Source organism: Artibeus jamaicensis, unplaced genomic scaffold (genome assembly GCF_021234435.1).
Source record: "Artibeus jamaicensis isolate MK-2021 breed Jamaican fruit bat unplaced genomic scaffold, CSHL_Jam_final scaffold_1283, whole genome shotgun sequence".
In the NCBI taxonomy this organism is placed as follows: domain Eukaryota; kingdom Metazoa; phylum Chordata; class Mammalia; order Chiroptera; family Phyllostomidae; genus Artibeus; species Artibeus jamaicensis.
The window spans coordinates 20783159-20792667 of NW_026522028.1; the positions used below are offsets into that span (position 1 = coordinate 20783159).

The window sequence follows — 9509 nt, forward strand, 5'->3', positions numbered from 1 at the left end:
CTAGAAATGGAAAATAATAATTTTTTAGCATTTTCCACTCAGATTCAGATGAAAAAGGTATCTTTAACTGAGGGAAGACACATGAGGACAGGGACTAGGTCTTCTTATTTATGACTATCTCGGTGACAAATAAAATACCAGGCAGGTGCTGGGCGGTTCATAAATACTTGGAGTAAACCAATGACTCGGTGCCCTAACTCAATACTATGTAGTTGGCTATAAGCACTGATTCAAAATAAGCACAACCACAGACAGTGGCAAATTAGCATTCAAAACCCTTTAAATATTTGTAAAAATATGTACATTTAGAATTGTGCTATCTCACATGACATTCATGCATTCAATGGCGCCCCAAGACAAGCGTGTCAAGTGGAGTCTCCACCAAGGAAGAGGAGGAAAGTGTGTATTGACGCCCTAATGCGTGTACATCACTATTGGGCGTAAGACACACTATTGAGTTTAAGAGAATATGCGAATGTGAACGTAAAGTGCACAGACCCTGTGCACAGAAGTCTCAGGAGCCAAGAGCAGGGGTGGCTGTAGCAATGCAACGTGACTAGAGAGATAAAAGGCAAAAAATAAGCCAGGTTATAAATACAGGTCTTAGAAACGGAGTCTCTCCTTTGCTTACTTCATGGCACATCTGTGTCTTAAATTTGTAATTTAGCCTCTTCTCGTTACATGCAAATACAATCTACTTGAACTTCAAATTGGTGTATTTAGTTCTCTTAGATTGCAGTGCAAGTCACTCTTAAAAGTGAGAAACTGGGGGTGAGGGACGGTGTAAGTTTTATATTTTCTTGCAAAAGTGGGTGAAGGTGTTACTATGATAAATCAAGCTTTAAGTGCTTTCAACATTGTAAAATGCTGTTTTCAATTTACATTCTTCAATTAAGAAAGGCTGAAGAGGGGTTTTTTGGTTTGTTTTGAGTTCTTAAACTAAGAAATGCTGAACGACAGGTTTTCTGGGGGTGTTTTTTTTGGTTTATTTGTTTTGGGGTTGGTTTTTCTGTTTGTTTGTTTGGCCATAGTATTGGTTCCAAAATTCACTGTTATTTCTAGTAAGCAGAAAATTGGCCCCATCATTGAGAAAAAATAGACAATTATTTTATTTTTTGTGTCTGGTGGAGTTAGATGCATGGTTAGGGAAGTAAAAATCTTCCTGGTGCATTTAAAGGAGACAATATCTAAGTCCCAGGGTGTGGGGGGGATGCCTGATGAACAGGGATTGATGAGAGGCCCTGGTCAGGGGAGAGGCTCCAAGTCTACTGGGATTTGCATGCCCTATCTCTCGTACACACTCACCTCCCCCGCCACACACACACACACACACACACACACACACACACACACACACACTCGATCCTTGCACACGTAGCCCAAGAGCTGTGTTGTTCTTCGGGAAGAATAGATTTAAAATTCCACCCTTCAGAAGGCTGAAAACGTGGCTGCGGTGGGTGAGGAACCTGCGAGATTTAGAAATGAATGCGCCTGTCCCAAGAGTCTCTGGTGTGCCTCTTTTTACTTCCTCTATTTCGCTTTATTCAGTCTGATCAATTCAAAATTTGCACAAGTCCCAGACAGGACCGTAGGGCCTTTGGCTCTTCATCTCCCCTGGCCTGTTTCCTCCTGAGGGGCGGGGAGGAAGTCAAAGAAGAGGGGGTGCAGTGGCCCGATCCCCCAAAAGATTGTCCTCTCCAAGCTGTCTCCTAAATAGCAGCGTAAATTCCCAGACTGACTCATGAATATCCCCAGAGCTTCTGGGAAGATTCTCCTCTGGGAAGAAAAAAGAACTCTCTTCCCCAAATTAAAAAAAAAAATGTGGCCTCTCCAACCCCCCATTCCCATGTGCAGTTTAGTGTGGTATGTGCGGAAGCCTCTGAATTCGCCCATCCCACATGCACCAAGCTGCCAGAATTCAATTATTACCAGATTTTTCATTTCACTTTTTTTTGCTATGTTTTAGTTTTTTAACCTCCCAGGAGAGAAAGGTCTTCTCTTCCATAAGTTGATTTCATGAATCATCCCTTTCCCCTTAAAGCTCATTATTTTTTTTAAACTGAGGAATGCTGGCATTGTGTCTATTTAAAATCCTATTCTATCTTTGCATTATTTGAAAAATGCAGACAGGAAAAACCTATAGAGCCTGGTCTATGTGTATGCCTTGGGCATTTTCATCCCGCCCACACCCTTTCTTGCAGCAGGAAAAAAAAATGCAGGTCTGGAGGGTCTGCTCCCAGTTATTGTGCTCACCTCCTTCTCCGGCTCCCCGCTGGGGCAGGCCGGGCACTGCAGGTTTTGTAGCCCAGATACACTCCCTTCCCTTGCAACGCAGATGAAGGCTTCTAGCTGCTGGTGCAGTTGACTAGCTAAACCACAGGTAAATGGTTTCCTGTGTATTTCTCAAAATAAGTGTTGAGCAAAGGAAATGAAATCGGCCATTTTAATAATGATCAACAATTTGTGTTCCCCATCTCTCCCTTCAGAGAGGGTGTTTTTTTTCATAGGTCTGTTTTTTTTTTTGGTGGGGGGAGTTTAACTTGGACACTTGTCCTGTGAACCTTAAAAGATATTGGGTACTTTTAAATATTTCCCTTTAACTGATCCCCTAGAGCCATCTTTCTGCCCATTAATTGCCACCAGATAGCTTGGATTTTACCCCAAGTCACCAGTTAAAATAGGTACTTCCAAGTGATTGAGAATGAATGACTGAAGGTAAGCCCTGAAGAGCCAGTGAAACCCACTCCTGCCAGTATCCAAAGGCTTTATTATTCAAAGGACTTAATTTTTAAATTCTATTAATTGCAGATGCACTTATTTTATGAAAACAAATTTCAAGTGAATTCTAATTAGAACCAGCCGTTAATAGGAAAGTGTGTAGAATCCTTTCATAAAGCCACTGCTAATGCTATTTACAATGTTGGCAGCTGGCTAAATAGCCAAGTTCAATCGACACCTTAAACACTTTTCTTGATCAGACACAATTCAGCATTGGGTGTGTCAAACTGCAAATGTATTATTTTATCAATGTTTTCATGCATCTAAGGCTAGGAATTCAATCAGCCTAAGTAAATGAACTCCCGATTACCTAGCAGACAAGGTATTTCACACACCTGGGTGAAACCCATTTCTACCAGATGTTTATCGTTGACCACTCCCCAGTGAGACCACAAGTTGGGCCCTTTTCCCAAGGTTTCATTTGAGAATAAGCCGCTCTCTCCAGACACCAAACAGTCACACCAGCCAGGTTTTAAAACTTTTTATTTGCATATTAAAAAAATTGTGCATTCCAATAATTAAAATCATTTTAACAAAAAAAAATGGCACTCTGATTAAACTGCATTTTACAGCCTGCAGGACACCTTGGACCAGCTTGGTTTTAACTCTAGATTTCACTGTCGTCCCACCCAGCTTCTTCCTTCACCAACATGCAAGTTCTTTTCCTTCCCTGCCAGCTAGAGAGGCAGATGGGAGAGGCAGGTGCGGCCTTCATTGTCAGTAGTTCTGATGTGAAAAGGGGCAGCACAGTCATTTAAACTGATCCAACCTCTTTGCAGCTTACAAAGTTAAACAGCTAAAAGAAGTAAAATAAGAAGGCAATGCTTGTGGAATGTACAGTGCATATTGGCGGTGCGGGCCTCATTACGATTCGCCTGCTTGCTTCTCCTGTTCAATCGCTGTGGTCAGAAAAAAAAAAGATGGAGGGGATCGGTTATGCAGATTCGGTGTGGTCTAGTGTAAGATCATAGTACTTTCATTTAAAACATCTTTCCTAACTGTAAAAATCCTATGAGTATCAATAGGCATTTCATCATGAAGGCTTATATTAACTAGGAATACCAGACAAAAGCGTATGCATATTTATACAGTAAATTAATCATTGCACCAATTATTAAAGCCCTGTTTGTCGGCTGCAGAAGCATTTTTAATTAAACTTTCCTGGCCATTATTCAGGAACCGTGGGCTCTCCCCCCGCCCTCCCCCCAACTCTTCTCCCGGCCCCTCCCATCCTCCATCCCCCCCCCTCGACTCCCGCCCAGCCTGGGGGGGGGCTTGAGCTTACTTTCTTTGGAAGGCAGTGGATTTTTCTCTTGCGTCTCTGTCTTCTTCAATTTCGACTTATCGAATTTCTCAATCTCGGCCATATCGGGTTTATCAGACATGGTTGCTGAGGAAGCTGCAGATACAAAGCCATGGAGGGAGTGTGAGGGCTGAGCCACCCAGTCTCGTTTCTCCTGGCTTAGTGCGCTTTGGCCCTCGCATCCCCATTCTGAAACCCCACCTCCGCCTCTTTCCGCAGTCATTCACGACTAAAACCCCGTCTTTCTACAAAAAAAAGTCCCCCCATCCCGTTGCAGTATTGCGAAATGTGGGGACCACCCTGGGAAGATGGCTCTCATATTAGGAGGCCGACTGAGTGCTGCGGATAACTGCAACGTTTTATCATGAAAATCTGGCTAGGAGAGCAGTGAGGTTATGGGGGAGAAAAATTCTTAAAATAAAGGTAAGGTTACCCAGAAGAGTGTTTCCATTTCCTACTGGTGCTCTCTCCCTGCAAATGTGCGGCCTGTGCCGCTTTCCTTTGTGACAAAGGCGGCGCCTCCGACCACCGCCCTACCCGCTTCCTCCCCGGCGCGCAACAATGCAGCCAGCCGCACAACGCTGCCCCCCTAAATCATCCTCAATACGCAAACCTCTGCACCCAGTCTCCCGCAAGGGCTTTTTACTCCTTCGACACCACTGGCCAGGAAGCCACCCGAGGCTAGAGGAGAAATGTAATTCTTTTACCTCAGGGCTAAGATGGGTGTGAGTTGGAACAAAGAATCTTTCTGTCCCTGATTTATTGCTGCCCAGGAGGTAATGGAGAATGCCCTCCAGGACTCGACAAAACACCCGGTTGGTTTTTTTTTTCCTTTCGTTTCTGTGGCTTTTTTAAAAATTTAATTACCCCGGGCCCGACCCCTGTTAACCGGTATCTGCAAGGATTCAGCATTCCCCAGGTCTCCAAAGCAGCCCTTGTTGGGAGTGCCACGTGCGGTCTGCTTTAGCGCTGCCGCAATAGGGATGCGGGCGCCGCAAGGGGAGCGCGGCCGCCGGATGGGAAGGAAGCTGACGCTAGTCTAGTGCAGGGGTCCCAGGGCTCACCCGAGGGAGGCGCTCGAACGAGAGAAGAGTCCAATCTGCTCGGAGATCGCCGCCGAATGCCGGACGGGGGCGGCGGGCACCGCTATAAGCGCTCTGCTATGTAAATGAGGTGATGTCAGCACCCGACCGCTTAACTCCTTCGCGCCGGGTCGCGGGCGGCGTCCGGGGTGTGGGGGGTGGAGGGGTGGCTACCTGGCGTTTGAGTTACCCGCCCGCATCCACCAATGCACCCTAACTGCAAAATAATAATAATAATAATAATAATAATAATAATAATAGGACAAGCAAAAAAATCCCAGTCTCCAACACGTCCTTCATAATGTCCTTTCCCCTATTATGTCTGTTTTATCATAATGGATTTTTGCAACAGCCTCGCAAATCTGCTTGTGGGGAACAGAGAAGGATAACTAGGGACCTAAGTGGTATGTAGAGAGACGGGCATTCCTTTACTGCAAATCTGGCTTTGTCTAAGGTAGCCATCTCCAAGCTAGGGTGCGGTGTAACCTCGTAGGAGGGCCCCCAGCCACGGCCACTGCAGGGGTGCGATTCGTGTGACTCAGCTTTCAGGCCAGTGGAGGGCCTTCGCTCCACCCGGCCCTCTTTGTCCGGCCCTTGGTCTTCTTCCTGACTTGTGTGGGAGACATGTCACCCTACAGTGCTTTTTTTTAACGCACCGTGACATGCATTTTTTTTTCACCGTTGTAATTTCGTGAACACCCAGATTAAATAACTGGAATATTTGTTTGCTTGAGGTTAATTTACCTGGAGTCTATAAAGTTCAACGCCTCTCTCTTAGGAAAATAAGTCAAGTTCAAGCTCTGCTGTTGACTTAACAGCTTGACAGTGAGGAAGTTCTTTTACTTTCCTGTTCCTTATTTTCCTAAATTGTAAAAGTGATTGGTAAGGAGGCCTGCGTTGAATGCCAAGTACAAGCAATCCTTTATTTCTAAAATGTGAAGATGAAATTTAAAAATCGAACTCTATTTTGAAGGGAGACTTTTTCAGCACAAGACGTTTGCGAGGTACGCTTGTAAGTCACATCCAGAAATATGGAAAATTTAGGTAGCCAGAAGCAATTTTCAAAATGGCACCTGACTCTGTATCAGTGACCCCCCTTGCTGCTGAAACTAGTTACAAATGCCACGCCCTGCCCCTGCAAATAGCAAAGGGAAGGAAAAAGGCCTGCAGGTTGAAAAGGGCCTCCTTGAGATCGTTTTGAGATGCAAAACAGTACGAACAATACTTCTTTCCCTTTTCCGCACTCCGAAGGAATGTTTCCACAAACCCCTTGCTAATCACGTTTCTAGCGGATGCTTTGCCTGAGGGGGATTAGAGTCGGCTGTTTATAGACCCTTAAAATCCTGTGCCTGGGCAGCGCGGACTTCCCCATTTCTTTCTGCACTTGACTTCTTCTTGGGGCACAAGGGAGGGGCAGACTCGATTGTGTGGTTCCCCAGTTCACGCTCTGGTGGGTGACTGCCATTCTGCTCTGGACCTTCCCGTGCGGACACAGGAGGTCACTTCTCTGGATATAAGACCCCTCACTCTCCCCTAATTCGCTGGCCTGAAGAGAGTCCACCTCGTTGTGAAAACTCAGAAAAGATCACACACCGTGCATTTCTGGCCGAGGTCAGCTGCCGGCTGCGGGATACCGACACCATTTCTGTAGCTTCCGCGATTCCATTCCCCTTCACTCCGTGTCTGTCAAGAACCACTTCTTTCGTCCCCATGCCTCCCATGACAAAGGAACCACTACCAGCTTGTTTCTTCTCCTTCTAAAAGCTTTTGCCTTAGAAAGGCTTAGGCCTTGCCAAAGCACTGTCTGCAAAGGAGCTGGAGGCGTGGAAATGTGTAAACGCCTGGAGACTTTTTCTAGCCTGCTAACAAGCAGCCTTCCACTGTGCTGGGATACTGATAGGAACCCGGCAGGTGGGAAGATAGAGGAAGGGCAAGGGAGGGAGGTGTACTATACTGAAATAGTCTCACCAACTTATCAGGAACCTAGTGAGAAGGAAAAGGAGACAATGAGGCAGATGAAAGGAAATGCAAACTGAAAGAAGATTCTTAAGAGTTCAGAGACCCTGGCCATGTTCATCAACGTTTCTGCTCCTGATATTTCTCATTGGTAAAGTGGGATAATGTTAGTGCCTCACAGAATTTTTTGGAGACCTAAATGCTTAGGACTTGTGCATGCCAATAAAAGATTGGTATTATTATCAGGCTAAAAGGTTGAGAAAAACCAAACTATTTTAGTGTTGGGCATTAAGGAAAAATTGAAGATGTTTTTGCATTAGCTACTTCTCATAAACTACTATTGAACACGAGACATTTTGCTAGCTTTTTAGCAAATAAAAAAATGACTCCTGCCCTGGCTGGTGTGGCTCAGTTGGCTGGGCATCATCTTGCAAAGTGAAGGGTCACCAATCTGATTCCTGGTCAGGGCACAGGCCTGGGATGCAGGTTTAGTCTCGAGTCAGGGCGTGTGTGAAAGGCAACAGATCCATTTCTCTCCCTCTCTTTCTCCCTCCCCTCCCCCGTCTCTAAAACTACAAAACAAAACAAAACAAAACAAAACTTCCCATTGATTGATGTGCTTTGCATTTGTTTTGGCCTTTTTTTGTGTTTGCCAGTCCAGAGGAGAGGCTTACAGAAGGGGAAACTGATGCTTAGACAACCATTGTTGTGATAACGTGACCCGTATCTACTCTCTGTCATTTACGCTAAGGGGCTACATAAACGTCCTCGCCTGCATGCCCCTGAGACAGGCTGTGTCTGAGAATCACCAGGAAGCGCGAGGCAGGCGGCTTTTTGTTCCCCACAGGGCCTGGTAGATAGTACAGAAGTTGCTCACTAAACAGTTAAGGTATTATATTTAACTGATTTGTTTAAACCAGGAAGTTGCTTGAGATCAGCTTCACCCAACTCCGAACCTGTGGCCCTCACCACCTTGTTTTCCTCTCCAGATAATTAAATCCTTTCAGTACTCATGTTTCAGATGACAGGGACAATTCCTGCTCCATGGAAGCTACCATTTATAAGTGTTTAGCTCGTGCTGGACGCGAGCACCATGGGGTGGGGTTTTCAGATCCCAGTAGAAAAGACAGGCTTAGAGACTCAGAAGAACTGCCAGGGCTCTCCGATGAGACGTGAGTGAAGAGACCATCCAACACCTGCCGGGCCTTTCTCTTGTGCGTGCCAGCACCCTGTGAAAAACGTGCCTAGTGAGCCGCATTGGAGGGTGGCCCGCCTGTAAACCTGTGCCCAGTGGAACCAGGAAGCAGTGTTAGGGCACAGAGCAGTTTATTTTGCTTCTAATGTGCTCCTGGGGCAACAACCCCCGAAGTCTGAGTTCATGAATATTAGCCCTGTTATTTTTAAGCTATGATAATTTTGTGCAGAGCTCTGCCCAGAAGAAAAGGAAGATGAGGAGGAACAGAGGGACAGTGACAATAGCAAGACTCCTACCTCTTTGCTTTCTCAAGCTCAGGTCCCTTTGTCTGCATTTCAAGGCCTCTTACCATCTGCCCCCACCAGCCTGCAACCCACTTTCCCCTTCGGCCCCACAATCTCCACGTGTTTATCTAAATGCCCTTAAAGACGCAGGCTGAGTCCCCACCCCTGCCCACCCCCCTTAACAACAGGGAGAGGAAAGGGCAGGGAGGAAAAGGCTATTTGTGTGGACAATCTGTATACAACATCTAATTCACTTCTCACCCCATTCCGTGGGGACTAAATCCTCACTTTACTGCTGAAGAAACAGCTCAGGGAATTTAAGCATCTTGTCAGAGGTCAAGGCCCCACGTGTGTCCACCAATTGTGTGAATGCCCTTGTATTGCAGCCCGTCTCTGCCTTCCATTCAGCTGAAATGTCTTCTCCAGGAATCCCACCTGTGACGGCTCCACACTGGGCTGAGGGTGATGAAGAGAAGATGCCCTCAGCCAGTGTGCTGAAAATGAGTGGGGGATGACAGGAAAGCAAACCCTAAAACACCTTAGAGAAAGTCCAGTGCTGTGCTCCGAAATGTCCTGTCTGCTTTGCAGATCTGACGGAATCACAAAGCCGAAAGGAACTTGCAAGGGGCTCTCCTTCAACTCAGTTCCCTCTGTGGCTTGCATTCGCTGTTCCAACATCCCCTCCAAGTGGTTACTCAGCCTATTCACAGCAAAGCCAACAGCGAGAAAGCAGAGAAACTGCATGTACATGCAGTAGCTTAGTTTGCCTGAGGCTTGCATAGAATGGAAGGGATAGAAACTAATGTTGAGAGGTTGGCAGGGACGGAATTGTAGAAAAAATAAAAACACCACCCACCAATCTGGACTATAATAATGGCATTAATACTGGTAAACATTTTTTGAATGCTTAC

The 9509-nt window shown here is 46.0% G+C and overlaps 1 protein-coding gene across 1 annotated transcript; it reads right to left on the reverse strand.

The window, feature by feature from the left end:
- Nucleotides 1-3244: 3244 nt before the first annotated feature.
- Nucleotides 3245-5253, reverse strand: TMSB4X (thymosin beta 4 X-linked). The gene is made up of 3 exons (XM_037157475.2): nt 5146-5253; nt 4064-4177; nt 3245-3677 (listed from the first exon to the last, which is right to left on the reverse strand). Exons 2-3 carry the CDS (start codon nt 4161-4163, stop codon nt 3643-3645), a joined length of 135 nt encoding a protein of 44 aa, XP_037013370.1. The 5' UTR covers nt 4164-4177; nt 5146-5253; the 3' UTR covers nt 3245-3642.
- Between the last annotated feature and the right edge of the window lie 4256 nt (nt 5254-9509).

What these genes read in the sequence shown, in the direction of transcription:
- TMSB4X (XM_037157475.2), bottom strand. Translation starts at nt 4,163, where the DNA reads ATGTCTGATAAACCCGATATGGCCGAGATTGAGAAATTCGATAAGTCG. An exon ending in TCCACTGCCTTCCAAAGAAA is followed by an intron (nt 3,678 to 4,063) that starts GTAAGCTCAAGC and finishes TTCTGACCACAG; the next exon opens with CGATTGAACAGGAGAAGCAA.